Consider the following 20020-nt stretch of genomic DNA (forward strand, 5'->3'; position numbering starts at 1 on the left):
GTTGTTTCTTTGTGAATTGCTTATTAAATTGCTCTTCTCAATTCTTTCTAACCTCCTCTAACTGATTCCTGTAGTTATCATGCAGTACTTTATATGCCCAACTAATTATCCCTTTTATAACAGCAGCTTCTGTTCTCGATTCTATTAAAAACTCTACCAGCGCTGGTCTTTCACTTAGGATCCCGCTACTTCTTTTTCTTTGTCTATAGTCTAATAATAACCTTTGAGAGGGAAGGTAATCTCTAGCATGCAAATGAACTCTTTTCATTCTATTATCTTTCTCTCTGTAATTATTTGTTCCCAGTACCTTGGTTCCTTTGCCAGTTTTCTCCAATAAATTCCAGCCCCCTCTTGCCTGTTCTCTATAACCCTAATTGCAGTTTTCTGTTTATGCTGTTAAGAAAGTTAGCACTGCAGTGACTCAATTTCCATGAGGTTATATGTGAAAGTACAGGTCCACCTCCCAGGGGCATGGTGCAGACCTCACATATACAGTAGTGCCCATAGAGACCTAGGGGTGTGCACAGAATCAAGGACAATTGAAGGTAATGTTTAGCAGGTTTCTCATTGTGACAAATGAGAGATTTAAAAACAAAAATGAGTTGGCCCATAATTAGCATAAGAATCTCACTTCCAGCCAGTAGAATTTGCACAGTGTAAGCACGAGGATAAGCAGAGAGAGCCATCGCAGAAGAGAAGAACACACAAGTGTAAGCACGAGGATAAGTAGAGAGAGCCATCGCACAAGAGAAGAACACACAAGTGTAAGCACGAGGATAAGTAGAGAGAGCCATCGCACAACAGAAGAACACACAAGTGTAAGCACGAGGATAAGTAGAGAGAGCCATCACACAACAGAAGAACACACAAGTGTAAGCATGAGGATAAGTAGAGAGAGCCATCACACAAGAGAAGAACACACAAGTGTAAGCATGAGGATAAGTAGAGAGAGCCATCGCACAAGAGAAGAACACACAAGTGTAAGCATAAGGATAAGTAGAGAGAGTCATCGCACAAGAGAAGAACACACAAGTGTAAGCACGAGGATAAGTAGAGAGAGCCATCGCACAAGAGAAGAACACACAAGTGTAAGCACGAGGATAAGTAGAGAGAGCCATCACACAAGAGAAGAACACATAAGTGTAAGCACGAGGATAAGTAGAGAGAGTCATCGCACAAGAGAAGAACACACAAGTGTAAGCATGAGGATAAGTAGAGAGAGTCATCGCACAAGAGAAGAACACACAAGTGTAAGCATAAGGATAAGTAGAGAGAGCCATCGCACAACAAAAGAACACACAAGTGTAAGCACGAGGATAAGCAGAGAGAGCCATCGCACAACAAAAGAACACACAAGTGTAAGCACGAGGATAAGTAGAGAGAGCCATCGCACAAGAGAAGAACACACAAGTGTAAGCACGAGGATAAGTAGAGAGAGCCATCACACAACAGAAGAACACACAAGTGTAAGCACGAGGATAAGTAGAGAGAGCCATCGCACAACAAAAGAACACACAAGTGTAAGCACGAGGATAAGTAGAGAGAGCCATCACACAAGAGAAGAACACAAGTGTAAGCACGAGGATAAGTAGAGAGAGCCATCGCACAAGAGAAGAACACACAAGTGTAAGCATAAGGATAAGTAGAGAGAGTCATCGCACAAGAGAAGAACACACAAGTGTAAGCACGAGGATAAGTAGAGAGAGTCATCGCACAAGAGAAGAACACACAAGTGTAAGCACGAGGATAAGTAGAGAGAGCCATCACACAAGAGAAGAACACATAAGTGTAAGCACGAGGATAAGTAGAGAGAGTCATCGCACAAGAGAAGAACACACAAGTGTAAGCATGAGGATAAGTAGAGAGAGCCATCGCACAAGAGAAGAACACATAAGTGTAAGCACGAGGATAAGTAGAGAGAGCCATCACACAAGAGAAGAACACACAAGTGTAAGCATAAGGATAAGTAGAGAGTCATCGCACAAGAGAAGAACACACAGGAGGGCAACTGAACCTGCAAAATCTGTAGTGAGAGTAATTATAAAGGCAAAGCGAAGCTCTGCTTATACAAGGGAAGTACTATGTTTATAAGTAAGTTTGTTCAAGCAGGTCTGCTTTTGCTTGCTGTTGTACTTGTTGACATTAGATATTCACTACTTAGAAGGGTTTAGGGAAGGTGTGTTGACGGGGGGGACACAAGGGTAAATGATTGTTGGGCTGAAAGGGTGTTATGCATTTGGCAGATACACCCATCAGACCATACTCAGAGCACAGTTAAACCTTTCTGATTTGCCTTGTGATACCACTTTCAAGCCCATTGGCTATAGACATGCAGACTGGACATCTGCTGGGTTTAAAGCCTTGTATTGCTAAAGCATGGCCAAACTATCCTTTATGCTGTATTGAAGAGGTCATAGTACATCTACAGCTAGGTTTTATTGTCTTGAATGTTCCCATACAGACTTAAAAAGTAAAAAGTCATGACATTCATAAGCCATGTAGCTGAAACACTGGTATGTCCTTAAGGGGTCATTTGCATGTATCCCAAGTGGCTACACTACGGTAGATTTAAGGCATTACTTAGTGACTTTTAAGTCTTGGCTGGGTCTTTCTTGCATTTTTTACTGAGTTGCTTGTTTGTATAACCTATTTACTATTTGATTTTCTATCTATCTATATCTTTCTCTTTCTCTCTCTCTCTCTCTCTCTCTATATATATATATATATATATATATAGACAGATGCATATACATATCTATACCTAGATATGTATATGTATATAATTATATATATATATATATATATATATATATATATATATATATATATATAAAATGTATTTTTTTTTTGCTCTGTCACCAAACAGTAGAAAACAATGTCCATCTTCAGAGGTAGCACACTCCCCTTTGATGCAGGAAGAACGGAAGGCAGTGGGTTCTATTCCAACACCAGTCAGTTAGCTTCATTTTTCTGTTTCTAACACTGCAGTCCAGCATACGGCTGGTACTATACTCTTGCTTGTGCCTTCTGTCTGATGAAACATTATACAATGTGCAATCTGCAGCAGTTAGTGGTAGCTCAGGTTGACCCATTTATCGAATCGACTAGATGAAGTTTTCCAGTCCTCTGTTTAAACACCCCCTAGTCAGTATGAATACCACATCAGGTCTCCCTTGAAAACAAGCTGCTGGCCTAAAGACATTAGCCCAGTCAAAAAATGTAAATAAAAAATAATAATAGTAATAACAAAGACAAGTTATTGCTAAGCAATTTCTTCTTGTAGTTCCCAATGAGCTTTATCACTATAAAGATGCCCCCTTTAATTGGTTAAAACATTTAAAAAAGTCTTTTTTTCTTTGTTATTAAAACATTTGTGTTGAGACAAAGTTTTCTTGAACAGCATAATGTTCACAGTATTTTAATTTTTAAGTTATTTGTCTCTGAAAGTGATGAGTACTGCTTCTTTTACTGAAAACATTTTAATATATTCACAGAATGCAATGGCTGTGGTCCCAGCCCAAAATTGCTGACCCAGGTCAATTAATGCATGCAAGCAGATGTTTTACAGATTTTTGGGATAAACCTCACCATTGGAAACCATGCAGGATTCTGGCAGACAGAGATCCTGATTCCTTCCTGCCCACATCAGACAGTAATAACTGTGACCTACTGCTCCTCCACACTCAATAAATAAGTCACGAGTTTCCTGACCACAGCTCTTGGTTTCAAAGGTAGAAGAGTTTCACTGATTTCCTCCTGCAACCAATCATTCAATGCAGTAATGTCATACAGTCTGTTAAAACTCAGATCCAAAAAAGCTTTTAAGACACATACAAAAGAACAATTGCTATCACTAGTAATCTTTATTTGTATGATTTTTTGAATATTTATTTTCCAAACCAAAAATAACACTACAATCTGTATACAAACTACACAACTAAAGAAATGTCATCTGTGCACCCTGTTTAATCACAGCCTCACCTCAGGCTTTGTCCCTACTGAATGGCACACTGCTACAGTCATCCCTTTCCATAAAGGGGGAGCGACTACAGACCCTGGGAATTATCGCCCCATTAGCCTAATGAGTCTGATATGTAAGGCTATGGAGCGCATCATCATGGACCTAATTAACAAGGATATAGGGAATCTCCAAACTCTAGATCCCACTCATTTTGATTTTGTGAAAGGTAGGTCATGCCTGCTCAACCTGGTTTATTCTTTGAGTCAGTCACCAGAGCTGTGGATGAGGGCAAGGCAGTTCATGCAGCCTACCTTGATCTGGCCAAGGCCTTTGATACCATTGCCCAGCTATGAATTATTGATAAACTCACCAAACTAAGGCATCAACCCCTATATCAGTAGGTGGGTTGCAAATTGGTTCACAGATAGAACCCACAGTGTGAAAGTTGCAGACTCCAAATCAGACTGCCAACCAATCACGAGTGGAGGGATCATTCCTGGGTCCTCTCCTGTTTGGCATCTACTTCTCAGAAGTCCAGGCCAACAGGAAGGGACTCTGGATGACCAAGTCCACAGATGACTGCAAGCTGGGAGTCATTATTAACTCATCAAGTGATGTAGAAATCATACATAAAGGCCTCACTGAGACCAATGACTGGTGTCAAAACCATGACTTTAAGCTTAATGCCAAAAAATGCGTTGTCATCCCCTTTGGGAAAAACTCAGTTCCCACTAATTACTACATTGATGGGAGCCCACTGAACACTGAAGGCATTATAAGAGATCTAGGGACACAGGTTGACAGCAACCTCTCCTTTGACCACCACATTGCCACTGTGGTCAGAAAGTCCTTCTATGTGGCACATCTCATTGCCAAGGGTTTTGCATCCAGGAAGAAAGAGGTCATCAACTCTCTCCACTCTTCACTCATTAGGCCAATCATCAAGTATAATGCCCCATTTGGCATGTACCTCACTAGACATATGCAACAGCAGGAAAGGCCACAGAAGTATCTCATGAAGAGGATCCTAGGCCTTAAACACATGTCCTACATGGACAGACTCAAAAAACTCCAGCTATTCTCTGTCTCATATCATCTACTAAGAGGCGATCTCTGCTTAACATACAAAGCCATGTCTAACCCAGCTCTGTTAGAAATGCTACATCTAAAGAAATCCCAATCCCTCTGCACCACATGCTCCAGAGACCTCAACCTCATTACCACAATCAACAGAACATGCTGGAGGAACAGGTTCATAACCCAAAGATGGCCCATGCTGTGGAATAGACTTCCCATACATGTCAAGCAGAGCACCTCACTAGCCCTCTTCAAGAGAAATCTTGATGAGTGGATGGGAAATAGAAAGTTCACCCCGGGGATCACTTCAGTGGCTCTACTTGATAGAGGCACTGAGAGCTAGCATCTGGTGGCACAATGCTGGGGGCTTCTGTGGACTGAGCTTGTGGGGGCTGCAGGGCCATTAGCCTAGTGCACACCTATGAACCTTAGTAATACTGCCTCTACAACGTAATTGCAATAAGTTCTATTTACTCTGTATCCTCCAAACTGTAATAAAAGCAATTCCTGTGTTAAGGCATGTTTTTTAATCAGTGTTATTACTATGTATCGTATGTCTTAAATGTATGTTACTTTGTATAAGTTACTCTGTCATTTACTGTATGTCATGATCAATGCTGTAACTCAATTTGTGCATGTGGAGCTTTTCTCCCCAGGCATCTGATGAAAAAGGACCTGTGTCCAGTCGGAATTTCCCAGTAAACAAACATAAATAAATAAACAAACAAACAAATAAATAAATAATAAAGAAGGCAAAGAAAAAATAGTTAGGATGAACATTTGTGTATATACAGGAGCCGTACTGCATTTAAATACAAGTATAATATCAGAAATAGGTTCTCAATTTTTGTTATAAATAATAGACGTACGAGAGTATATTTTAATAGTATCAACCAGCGTATTTTCATTCTGCAAGTAAATATTTAAGTATTTGATTAATTTGGAAGTTCTACATGCTGATGAAATGTAATTTCTGGAGTTCTGTTTCTTTGCTCCATATGCCACAAAAATGCATTTCCTAGAATCTTGGTTTCACTGAAAGATTACAGTTTTACGGAGCATGTTATTGTGTTTTGTTTTTTCCTTCTTTGCTCCATGTAATTGGAGCTGGGGAAGGTAGAACGTGGAAGTAACTGAGGTATATCAGTACCAGATAGCTTGCCCTCTTTGAATCATAATGTGTAACCGTATCTGAGGGTTTTAGTGGGTGTATTGTTCAAAAAGAGTGAGAAGCAACCACATTTGTGCAAGAAACTATTAAAAAGTATTTAGGTGTGCAAAACCAAAAAACTGAGCGAACCACCAGTTCAGCACATTTAAATACATATATTCAGACAGTGAAACTCCCACTAATGTTCTAAAATGTTTAACTAACATTCACAGCTATAAAATGTACTGATTGGACCTACATCCTATAGCTGTGGATATCGATTCAAACTCTATATTCTTTTTTCATTCAGTTCCCATAATGTTTCACTGGAGTCACATGTAACTTCAACCAGTAAGGGTTAAATCAGAAACTATTTTAATCATAAAAAACTCTCAGAGCACCCAGTGTAAGTCGATACAAATTCAGTTTTATGCTAAGTTTAAATTTTACAAAATTGCCAGTAAGAAGTTCCAAAAAGGGGTTACATATTTATAAAACTAAAAGCTGTTCAGAATATCTGCTTCTTCATGACTACACACACTAGAGTTTAATTCTGAAATAGGACATAGACTGCCAAGTTTGAATGTGTATTATAACTATTGTGAAGTACTGAAACCCAATTATACAAAAGTATATAAAAAGGGTAGCACTTCATAAAAATGCAGATACTTTCCCATTTAGCAATCAAAGTAAAATATTTAGGCTTCTGTTCATTTAAGGGAAACAATAGCAATTGTAACTGGATAAAAGTTTTAAATAGTAGCTGCATGTAGACAAAATTGTTAAATCCTTTTGAAAAAAATCCCACATTTTTTCAAAGCTTGGCGGTCTCTGCTATAATATTGTATTAATCTCAATGTTTCAGTTAAAGTTGACATAATTATATTTATCACCGGTATTTAACTTAGAAGTAATCCATTTTTGTACAAATGTAATGAGATGTTAATCTATGAGAACTCGTAAAAACCAGGAAATGTTTAAAATCCACCACTTTGTGATTTATATGAATGATTGAATTTTGTACCACTGGTGAAAAAATATTAAACTGATAAACACTTAAAGTAGGTAAAGTTTTAAAAGCTTGGACGAGCTCCTTCAAGTTTGAAAGAAAAAATGCACAAAGTTTGAATCTATTTAGAGTCTGAAAATGTGAACAACAGCATATACCTTCTGCTACATTGCAAGTTCCGTTTGTGTAAATCTGTTAGCAAAGTCAGTCCTTCCTTTTGTTTCTGAGCGCCTCAGAAGATTGACATCATCTTGGGCTTAATCAGTCCGTGTCATGACCTCAAAGGCTACTTGTACTTGTCCTCTGTTTTTTCCCAGTGGTGTGCTGGACACCTTCAGACCTGCGGGTCTTAATCCCTAGTACATTCTCAGTATGTCACTGTGCCTCTGGCCGCTTTTGTCCAGAGGATATTCTTGCAAAAAAAAAAAACCAATAAGATATTGTTGATTGCCATTATAGTCTGCAATGGATTGTACTTACTCCGATCTGTCTGCCGTGATCTAATGTCAGAGGTGGTCCTACATGGTAGAATCAGATATAGCGTTTTGAAAATCTTATTGTATCTCCTTTATATGTATATATATATATATATATATATATATACACACACACACACACACACACACACACACATATATATATATATATATATATATACACACACACACACACACACACACACACACACACACACACACGTACACATACATACTCAGAGAACAAGTTGAGGTTTAAAACAAAATATGTATGCTAAAATGCAGTTTATTTAACGCCACAATTGTTGTTTTTCTCAATATGCTAAAACAATAATAATGAGCTGTAACTTCTGTGATGGCTTGCTGGTTAACTACTGCAACTATGGTGTATAGGGTCCTGGGTTCAAGACCTGCATGGTTGTTTATTTAACCTATACGAGTGGATGGGAAACAGAAAGTTTACCCTGGGGATCAGTTCAATGGCTCTGCTGGACAGAGGCACAGGGAACTAATCTAAGGGAGTGGCGAAAGCCAGCACATTCCGGCTAGGCTTATAAATGCCTTCGGGCAGATAGCCTAGTACCTACCTATGAACCTAAGACCCTATGTTTCAGTGGATGCATTGAAACACTAGAGTAAGACTTACCCTCAGTTTATCAAAATACTGAAAAATAATTGGGCATGTTGTTGTCTTTCGACTTTTCCCGGTTAGGGGTCGCCACAGCGGAACTCCGGTCCGCTAATGATTGGCAGTAGATTTTGACGAACGCTGAGGTGCCAGCTCGACATTCAACCTTCAGCGAAGGCACGCCCATTTACGCATGTCTTTTGAATGCCCACCCAACCGCAGGGAGGACATGCAGACTCCACACAGACGGCACTCCCCGCACTCCAGCCGAGAATCGAACGGGAGAACCTCTTGCTGTGAGGCAACAATGCTACCGCTGCACCACGGCTGATAATTGAGCATAAACTTTACATATTTAAACGTTTTATTATTGAAGTTTGGTTCAGTCAATGCACTGTAAATCCATTCAGAAACAGGCACTTGAGAATAGAGTGCATATTTTCCGTAAGAGAGATCACAGCGTTAACATTTAAATGCAGTAGTGGAAGGTCTGAAGTTTGATGTAAACCTCTGTTCACTCCGTCCTTAACACTTCTGATGTATCTAGTTACAAAGTATTTGTTTAGGACTGACTTTACTATGTATTAACAAATAGACAATGACTCTAAACTATCACTCATAGAAATAAAAGTAAAATGATAAACAAGGTTTAAACATACTATAAATAGTCTAGCAGTTAGCACAGAGGATTAAGATTATGAAATGTTAATGAGATGGTTCCTATAGTCTATTGTTTTATTCCTTCAGTGCAGGAACTGTGTTTAGAGTTTGAGTTCCTCATTCTCAGTATGACTCTGCGTGGTTCTCAGCAAGTCACTTAACCAGACACTGCTCCCAGGTCACTCCTAAAAATGGACACTTGTATCCAGTGCGCCTATCCGGTTAACAAATAAATAAAATAAAAATAAGTTAAAATTTATCCAGAACTAGAAGTATTTTGTAATGTATACTTATTTAAAAACTAAATATTTATAAAGCTACAAAGTAAAACAATACTGAGAAGTCATTTACACTAGAACAATTCTCCAAAGAGTTTTGCATTATAAGAAGTTTAAAAGGTCCATTTATACTTAATAATTTATATATATTAACTCGCATCACACATCTCAACAAGGCATATTAGTTTGGGCATAACTGAAGCTGGTAGGCATAGAGAGTCCTGAGTATTTAAGACTAAGAGTGCAGCAGGTAAGTCTCAGTAAGGAACAGCTGCAAATGATGACATATGGAGACGTGAAGAAGGTAGATATCATGCTCCAACCAATGGCTTAAGAGACAGTCATAAAGAAGAGTCATAGAAGTGTATGCGTACTGTGGAGGAGATGTTCCTGGAAGTTGAGAAAAACAAGCACTGTGTTGCTCAAAGGACAAATTTTGTTTCCACTAACTGTGGATTGCCCCTTTGTGTATAGAGTTACCCATACTGTGGAATGACCTTTAGAAATAGAAGTACTATTTTCAGTGACCAGCTTTTAGTGAAGGCTTGTCAGTACACATCGCTATAAATACTATATAAACTGATTTTTTTTTTCCAGATTGGACTTGTATATAACCTGCAAAATGTTTAAAGTTTGGACAGTTTTTATAGTAAGCTAGATTTGCTTTGGAACCAAGATTGACTGCTCTGAGTTGCTTTAAGTTTCACATGACTTCTTTATGAAGTATATCTTTTTAATAATAAAACCAAACATTGTATTGAAAACTGGCTCCAGTGAGTAATTCTTTACTAAAATTTTACCATTTACTACGAGTCCATACAAATTGAATTTTGGCAAAATTTTAATGTCCTAAAACTATGAACATAATGTGATAGTAACAGCAGCCTCAAATCAGAAAGCGTTTGTAGATCACATCTTATGTAGAATTTGATGTCATGGTTTATAAAAAAAGTTATTAGCAAAACTGACTTGAGCTTCTGAAATACTTAATAATAAAGAGCACCATTCAGTAATGTCATATTTTTATATTTAAACTACCAACAACAATATTAAAATGGCTGGATTCAATAAAGCCTACACTAAGTGTACATGGTATGTATTCAATAAAATTCTTATCACATTTTTTGTGCTTTCTAGTCACTCAGAAAGATTACATTAAGTGTACATGTAGTCTACAGTTTGATGTAACCTTTATTAATTCCTGTCAATATTTAAAGCTGCAAGAATATCAGTCGGAAAACTAAAATTAGGAGGAAGAAAGTGTGAGTTATGTCTGTGTTGTCTGTTCACTCAGAATGGTGTACACATAGTGCACACTTAGTGTAGGCTTTATTGAATCTGGCCCAGTATTTATTCAAAAGTAACAATGGACTGTAAGAACCATTCACTACATAGCCATGAATGAAGTAGCAAATTATAGATTTTGACAGTTTTAGAACACAAATGTGTATCATCAACTTAATCTCAGTGACTAGCCATCTTCACTAAAGTTCCAATTTGGACTACTTTTAACACAGAATCAAAAGAGGTAAGTTAAGTACTGTAAAGCTGCAGCACTGAAACAAGTTAAAAGAGCCTTTGTTTATTCTCAATTGTCATTGCATAGAACATGGATTTGTAAAGTTACCTCACAAAAAATATATAAAACCTGTTCACTAAGTTTCACAAAGTGAAATAGTACAGTAGGATTTATACATAAACTCAAAAGCAAGAATTTTAAAGCTGAATTTAAACAAATCAAATTGCCACTCTGTAACAGAACTTTTGAAGATTTTCGGCATTCCCTGAAATGAATCCTAAGAACACTTTACCCCATCATTTGTCACTAGAAGACCTGCATATGATTTCAGTTAGAGTCTGATATATTGCAAACCAAATATATACATATTTTGCTTACTGTAAGCTCTTAGGTTTAAGCTGAAGAAGAAATTCATAAGAAGATCCTATTTTGCCTCTCTGCCATGAGTGGTTTTAATGATATTTTACTGCTTTGAGCTTCATGAGAAACACTGAAAATGTAGTTGTTTCATATGTAGTAATCACTGAGTTTATAAAGTAATAGTTAGTCTCAGATTACGATGATCTTTTTACAGTAAGTATGCATTCTTCTGTCTTAAAATTCCCTATAATATCCACAAGAATTTCTTGAATAGTGTCCAATATTATCATGTGACATACTTCGCCCAAACTGCAAAATTAGAATGTTTCAGCTTGTCTCAGATAATTTTTTTCTGGTGATAGTGCCATAAGAGCAGAGTAACTTACATGTTTATCAAAAGGAAATGCTTTATATGGCTTCCCCACAATCACATTTTTTTTTTTTGCTTTGCTGGTTTACCTTGACTTTTCCAGAATGCTGAACTCTATTAATGTGATCCATACCTGTCCACTATCTAGATTTTGGCTAGAAATTCTTACGTTTTTCTCACACAGTTTCTCCATCCCACTTAAAATTGGAAATTATTTTGAGAAGTTCTAAGTTAATAATAATACCATCCCTTATTATTTATTTATTTATGTATTTATTTATTTATTATTTATTTTTTGCTTTATACATATCTCCGGAGGTAAAAGTTGAAAGGTCTGTAACTTCAGGCTAGGTATGTAAAGTACAATAGGTGAAGGTTGCTTTACTTCCGTCATGCAAATATAAGTTTAAGAAATGAATTTTTCATGACAAAATGCCAAATATTGCCTCCATGTTATCATTTTGACAACACATCTTTAATCAGTAATGCAAAGCAGTGTGTATGTGTTTATCAAAAACATAATAATGTATATTGTTGCCGTAAATCATAAATTACAGTACAAGAATGTTATATCTTACACATAAACTCATTTTTATCTAATTTCTAGTATTTATGTAAGAGCTTTTGTTAAAGCAGCATGAATGACTTTTTAAGATCAGAATGCTATGTGTTTCTTCTCTGTGATTATTATGCTTGTAAAGCCAATCTAAGATATTCCATAGTGCTTTTAATAGTACACATAAAAGCTGTGTATTTTGATAAAAAGTAGAATGCTACATGTTGCTTCCCCATTATCATTTTTGGCCACATACTCCCAACTGTTATGGTCTCATTCGGTTTCTGTGCAAACCAACATTCTGCATTAACAAATGTTTATTTTCTTTTAGTGCCTTTCAACAGTTTATCTTTACTATAGACATGCAATTTACATTGCCTAATGTATAGTCCTACAAAATGTTTAAAAATAACTTTATTTAACCTTTGGAGTACCACATATAATATATGTCATGCTTTATTTGCCAGAGAGGTTTTGAGGCATTTGATTTTCATAAAGTATCAATTGTAAAGTAACATTAAAATTCCTTCAGCCTGAATTTGACTGCAGAAATGGTTTAGGATGCCTTTATCATATTATTTGTGAGGGGCAGGTGTGCACAGTAGTGTTGTGTGATGTATTTGTGAGGGGCAGGTGTGCACAGTAGTGTTGTGTGATGGAATGTTGGTGTCAGCCTTTATCATATTGTTTGTAAAGGGCAGGTGTGCACAGTAGTGTTGTGTGATGGAATGTTGGTGTCAGCCTTTATCATATTGTTTGTGAGGGGCAGGTGTGTACAGTAGTGTTGTGTGATGGAATGTTGGTATCAGCCTTTATCATATTGTTTGTGAGGGGCAGGTGTGCACAGTAGTGTTGTGTGATGGAATGTTGGTGTCAGCCTTAATCATATTGTTTGTGAGGGGCAGGTGTGCAGAGTGGTGTTGTGTGATGGAATGTTGGTGTCAGCCTTTATCATATTATTTGTGATGGGCAGGTGTGCAGAGTGGTGTTGTGTGATGGAATGTAGTTTTCAGCCTTTATCATATTGTTTGTGAGGGGCAGGTGTGCACAGTAGTGTTGTGTGATGGAATGTTGGTGTCAGCCTTTATCATGTTGTTTATGAGGGGCAGATGTGCACAGTGGTGTTGTGTGATGGAATGTTGGTGTCAGCCTTTATCATATTGTTTGTGAGGGGCAGGTGTGCACAGTAGTGTTGTGTGATGGAATGTTGGTGTCAGCCTTTATCATATTGTTTGTGAGGGACAGGTGTGCACAGTAGTATTGTGTGATGGAATGTTGGTGTCAGCCTTTATCATATTGTTTGTGAGGGGCAGCTATGCACAGTAGTGTTGTGTAATAGAATGTTGGTGTCAGCCTTTATCATACTGTTTGCAAGGGGCAGGTGTGCACAGTAGTGTTGTGTGATGGAATGTTGGTGTCAGCCTTTATTATATTGTTTGTGAGGGGCAGGTGTGCACAGTAGTGTTGTGTGATGAAATGTTGGTGTCAGCCTTTATCATATTGTTTGTGAGGGGTAGGTGTGCACAGTAGTGTGTGATGGAATGTTGGTGTCAGCCTTTATCATATTGTTTGTGAGGGGCAGGTGTGCACAGTAGTGTTGTGTGATGGAATGTTAGTGTCAGCCTTTATCATATTGTTTGTGAGGGGCAGGTGTGCATAGTAGTGTTTGATGGAATGTTGGTGTCACATTTACTAACAGAAGACTTAAAATTACGATGGTCATCTTTCCTTGCCTCTGGATATTCACAGTATTTCAGTGTAGTTGATGCCTGGTTAGGTTAGGGCAAAGTTGCAGCTAAGAGCATCTTGGGTTTTTTATTTAATCAAGCAAATAAAGGGGCATCACTGCTGTTATATTATTGATTACAGTGAACATACGTACGAAAAAATTAAATTGCTTACTTTTAGATAGCTTTTGATCAACGACTATATTGTTTCAGCTTTCTCTGATAATTTACTATAACCTGAGTATTAACCTTTCTATATATGCATTTTCTTGCTCTCCATATAAAGACAGATGTTCTTCATGTTTCACTGTTGCAGTCATCACATTTGGGTCATTCCTGCCAGGGTAGCCCTCAGTCAGCCCAAATACCAGAGGCTTAGTATTTCTCTGTCGATTGCTATCGCTTCAGGACTGATGTCAGGTCATCAGTAGTATAAAGTAAGGCAGCCAACGCCATAAATTCAGTCTTTCTTCACACAGAAGCAGTTTGCATGAGTGCTGGTCAGCCGCTACCTGAGTTTCCGCTTTCTAAATTGAAGTTGAAGTCTTCCAAAGCTAAGTACCCCATTGGGGATTCTTTTTTCTTGCTCTAACCGATGTCAGAAAAAGTTAACAATTGTCTCGCCTGTGGAAAGCAAATACCACACTGAGACTTTCATTCTTACTGTGTCACTTGCTTAGACCCGGACCACGATGTCCCCTGCTGTCACGTTTGTGCTTTGTTCAATGCCAGAAATATACATCATTGGGCCTTTATTGTAGCTAGATATTTTCACTCTCAGTCCTCGATTTCCGATATGACTTTGGTAAGCCATCTGACAGCAGATCTTCCAAAAAAACCTAAGGATAAAGACAGAGACAGACTGTACAGGTCCAAACATACCGGCGATGCTTACGTTAAGCTAGTCATCAGTTCTCTGGTCCTCATTGAGGTGCTTTCACAGCCCCTGATGCCTGCTTCTGTGGATTCACAGGCCACTACTGAGACCCTTTCGGAGTCTGGTATGCCACAAAACTCTTCATCAACTAAGGATCCTGTGGTTGTCTCTACCTTAGAGGGTCCAGAGCCGCTGAGCAGGCACAAGATTCCAAGGAAGTACTTCGCACTACTGATTCTCGACACAAACCGACGACTTCTTTCTCGTCTACTGTTCTTTCAAAAACTACCATTTTTCTAAGGCCCAGAGTATGAACCACACCCAAGAAACCGACGGCTCCATCTCAGGCACCTGCCTCAGTCTCAAATGCTTAAAATGGCAGAAGACCTTATCATGCTGATCAGGGGAAGCCAAGCTACCCCTTCCAAAAGAAAAAGAGATTTGTCCCCAGTAGTTTTATCTGAATAGGAGTCCGATGACTCTGATGCCTCTGTATATGAAGACATGCAACCCCTCTCTGCTTATGAGTATTCTGATGCAGAGGAATCCATTCCTTCAGCCTCTCCACCTGAAGATTTTTCCTTTGGGGAAACCCTTTATACCTTAAGGGAGCATTTCCAATGGAAATGTCAGGACTACCCTCAGTCTAAAAAGAGACTCAGGGAATTCTTAGATCTTCCACAGCACAGACCCTTGGCCATTCCTCCTGTCCTGGATGTTGTGAATGATGTTTTCATGGAATCTAGTTTGACTCCTGACACCCTCCCTCCTGCTCCCAGGAAACCTGACAGGTATTACAGAGTCCCTGACTCACACAAATTCCTTTTAAAAAATCCTACTGCTGACCCTGAGGTTATCTCCTACTGCTGACCCTGAGGTTATTACCTACTGCTGACCCTGAGGTTATCTCCTACTGCTGACCATGAGGTCATCTCCTACTGCTGACCCTGAGGTTATCTCCTACTGCTGACCATGAGGTCATCTCCTACTGCTGACACCGAGGTTATCTCCTACTACTGACCCAGAGGTTATCTCCTATTGCTGACCCTGAGGTAATTTCTCAAGGGCCTAAAGGAATTAAAGCAACTTCTGCTAAGACTCCCACCCCCTCAGATAGGGATTCCCGAGCATTAGACAGATGGGGTAAAAAAGTATACGCCTCTGCTACTCTTGCTATTAGAGCACTAAATTGTCAGTTCCATATGCTAAAATTTCAGCAGAATACCATGGAACTCAAATAAAAAATGTCAACTTTTCCTGCTTGTGCAGAAAGAAGAGAGTTACAAGAGTCAATGCATTCTGCAAACCAAGTAACTAAGCACACCTTACACTATGGTTTTGATGCCCTAGAAGCATCTTGCAGGGCAGCAGTCACCAGATCTGTCCTCAGAAGGCATGCTTGGCTTAAGGAGCAGCCCTTGCCAGACCATGTCAAATATAAACTATTGGATGCACCCTTGCACAAAGATAACTTATTTGGTACTAAGGTCGCGGAGGTCTTAAAAAGATGGAAGAAAAAGCTAAATCTATGCAGACAGTTAAGGATTTCCTGCAGGTCTACCCACCCAGGTTCAGCAGGCATTGCCCCTCCAAGCACTGGTCCTTTCCTGGTCAGTTCAGCCCAGACCCCGGGGAAGAAGACCTCCCAGACAACAGTCACAAGGAATGCAGAGATCAAAACAGTGGAGTACCTCCACTTCTAAACCAGGGAGTGCAAAGCCACCCCCTCATAGTAAGAACTCACAATGACTCTACACTTCCACCCCCTCCCACCTGCACTTGCCCCTGGGAGGAAAACTCTCCTTCCATGCAAGCACCTGGGCCACCATTACCAACGACCACTGGGTCCTCAACATAGTGCCCCAGGGATACAAATTTTCTTTCCACACTCTACCAACCCCAAAAGGGTTCCCAGATCTTCCTCCAAACCAGTGGGCAGAGGCCAAAAAGCAAGTCCTTTCCCTGCTCTCTATGAGGGCAATAGAGCACATTCCTGTAGAACAGATAGGCCAAGGTTTCTACTCCAGGCTCTTCCTGGTACGCAGAAAAGACGGCACCTGGCACCCCATCCTTGATCTATCCATTCTAAACACCTTCCTGGTGATCCCAAAATTCAAAATGCTCACTCTCCAGCAGCTGCTACCCATGCTCTCCAAGGATGCTTGGCTAGCCACCCTTGACCTAAAAGAGGCCTACCTCCACATTCCTATCAGGGAATCATGCAGGAAATATCTGCATTTCAGGGCAGGATCTCTTCATGTCCCTTTGTCTTATTTACTGCTCCCAGAGTTTTCACAAAATGCCTGGCTCCGGCCATTGCTTTTTGCAGGCAACAAAATATTCAAATTTACCCATACTTAGATGACTGCCCAATTCAGGCAGAGAGTCAGGAAAACCTGCTCAAACATCTGGCCTTTGTGAAGGACCTACTGACCTCCCTAGGGTACACTATCAATGAAAAGAAATCCAAACTAGTACCCACCCAAAAATTACATTCCTGGGAGAAAGCCTGGACACAGCATCCCAGATGACATTCCTAACACCAGAAAAGCAAACTTACCTGACAGCTTATTTCTCTCAAGTAGCCACCAGAACCCAGTTAACCTCAAGGAAGATCCTGCGAGCTCTGGGATTCATGGCCTCCTGCATTCTTCTCATTCCATATGCCAGACTCCATATGAGGAGACTACAATGGTACCTAAAAAGCCTTTTGTGTCAACACTCTCAAGACCTGGAAACTCTCATACCAATGATACCTTGTCTAAAGAAAGATTTTCTTTGGTGGGCAGCAGCTTGCTACCACAACAAGGGACTACCCTTCTCACCACCCCACACAGACCCTTACCACAGAAGCATCAGACTATGCCTGGGGTGCACACCTGAACAGCAGGTCCATACAGGGCCAATGGAGCCTCAACCAAAAAGAGATATTAGCTGTCCAGCATGCATTGACAGCTTTCAGACCCCTTCTCTCCCCAGGGGCTCTAGTGATCAAAACAAGACAACACCACTGTGATTTGATATATCAACAAGCAGGGAGGGACTTACTTCTATCCCCTGTGCAGGCTCGCCAAGAGCCTTTGGCACACAGCCTCAGCTATGCAATTACACCTGTTAGCACAATTCCTGCCAGGCTCTCTAAATTCTGTGGCAGACAACTTAAGCAGAAATCTTCTGGACCCACACAAGTGGCAGCTAGACCAAAGAACCTTCACCCTTATAACTCAGAAATGGGACACCCCGAAGGTTGACCTCTTTGATTCCCACTCCAACCATCAGCTCAGCAAGTTCTGCACCAGGGAGCCTCACTGCAGGGCCTGAAAAGTGAATGTTCTATCCTTCCAGTGGGTCAACCTCTTGGTCTATGCATTTCTCCCACTACCTCTCATTACCAGGGTACTGCTCAAAATAAAGGAGGAAAAACTGAGGACAATCCTGATTGCCCCAGAGTGGCCACACCAGCACTGGTACCCACTGCTGCGCAGCCTGTCACCTCTGCCACCATGGCATCTCCCTCAGATCCCAACACTCCTGACCCAGAAGGAAGGAGAATTCATGCATCCCCAATTGCAGACCCTCAATTTGGCAGCCTGGCTTATTCCCTGACCACTGTACAAGCTGCCAATCTCAGTAAACAGGTTCTAGATGTTATACGTGAGCCCAGATGCCCTAGCACTAGAAAGTCTTATGCGGACAAATGGAAAAGGTTTTGCACCTGGATCCAGGCTAAGGGATCTGATACGGCACAACCCTTCCTACCTCTCATCCTGGATTACCTAGCTGACCTACTACACAGGGGTCTATCCTTTTCCTCTATTAAAATTCATGCCTCTGCTATCTCTGGTCATTTCAGCATTGAGCAACCTCTTTTCTCACACCCTGTCATCAAACAGTTTCTAAGAGGAGCTAGCAACTTGTGGCCACCCAGAAGAGCACCTACCCCAGCTTGGGACCTAAACTTTGTGTTGGAAAAGCTCATCCTTCCCCCTTTGAACCAGCAACTTCAGCAAAGTTAAAGTTTATCTCATGGAAGACAGCCTTGATTCTGGGCATCACTTCATCAAGAAGAGTATCCGAGCTACAAGCACTAATGGCTGTAGAGCCCTTCATTATTTTCCATGCTGACAGGGTCTCCCTCAGGACTAACCCATCCTTCATGCCAAAAGTCATGTCCAGTATGGCTTTCAGCCAATCCATTCATTTGCCCAACTTTTTCCCTAACTCACAAAACAAGGGGGAAAGGATACTGCACTCTCTAGATGTGCACAGACAGCTCAGATTCTGTCTAGACAGGACTAAATCATTTAGAAAGACTGATCAGTTGCTAGTCAGCTTTGCTGCAGGAGTAGAGGGCAAAGCCATATCCAAACAAACCATTTTCAAATGGATAGCACATTGCATCCATTTCTGCTACAAACAACACGGGAAACCTCCCCTAAGGGAGTCAAGTCAAACTCTTCCAGAGCAACATCCACCTCTGCAGCTTTCTTCAGAGGGACATCCTGGAAGCTGCAACATGGACATCTGTTCATACCTTCACCAAGCATTACCACCTGCCTATCTTCTCCAAATCCAGGGCAGGCTTTGCCACTGCAGTCTTGCAGGCCATCCTAGCCAGACCCCAGTCTTCTTGACTGCCTCCACCCTTTTTCTTCAGCTTTGGGAATCAACCCAAATGTAATGACTGCAACAGTGAAACATGAAAAACATAGTACAGTTGTGTACACTTACCATAAATTTAGATGTTCGAGTGTATTCACTGTTGCAGTCTTGATTTCCCTCCGTCCATCCCCCTTTTCTCTCCCTCTCTCTCTCTCTCTCCTTACAAGGAACTTTTTGGTATTTACTTTCTACTGGTGGGGTTCTTCCACCATATCCTGGCTCCCACTTGGGGGCTCCTGACAGGGCAAGAAAAACTGATGTAATGGCGTCGGCTGCCTTTTGTTATACTACTGACGATCTGACGTCAGTCCTGAAGGGACAGCAACTGACACAGAAATACTAAGCTTCTGGTATTCAGGCCGACTGAGGGCTACCCTGGCAGGAATAACCCAAATGTAATGACTGCAACAGTGAATACACTCAAACATCTACATTTATGCTAAGTGTACACGACTGTACTTATTAGTTTTGGACCATTTTATATGAGAACAACTAGCAGTGCTATTGATTTTATCCTTTCAGTTCAATAGTTTGGATGTTTTTGTTCCTAGATGTAATTATTGTCATTGCTTATTTTGCAGAGATCGACAGGTGTGCTGTCAGTCCTGGGATTTGTGGACCAGGCACCTGTGTCAGCCTACATAATGGCTACACTTGCTTCTGTAACACGGGCTACTGGCTGAATGCTGCGCAGACCAAATGTGTCGGTA

At 40.3% G+C, this 20020-nt stretch overlaps 1 protein-coding gene across 1 annotated transcript in view; it reads left to right on the forward strand.

The window, feature by feature from the left end:
• Positions 1-20020, forward strand: part of LTBP2 (latent transforming growth factor beta binding protein 2) — a 3457946-nt gene that overhangs the window by 2628960 nt on the left and 808966 nt on the right. The window contains exon 16 of the mRNA XM_044074624.1: positions 19892-20017. Coding sequence (XP_043930559.1) covers positions 19892-20017 — 126 coding nt within the window. The remainder of the gene's footprint in view (positions 1-19891; positions 20018-20020) is intronic.

This window comes from Protopterus annectens, chromosome 6.part0 (genome assembly GCF_019279795.1).
Source record: "Protopterus annectens isolate FY-2018-M chromosome 6.part0, PAN1.0, whole genome shotgun sequence".
Classification (NCBI taxonomy): domain Eukaryota; kingdom Metazoa; phylum Chordata; order Ceratodontiformes; family Protopteridae; genus Protopterus; species Protopterus annectens.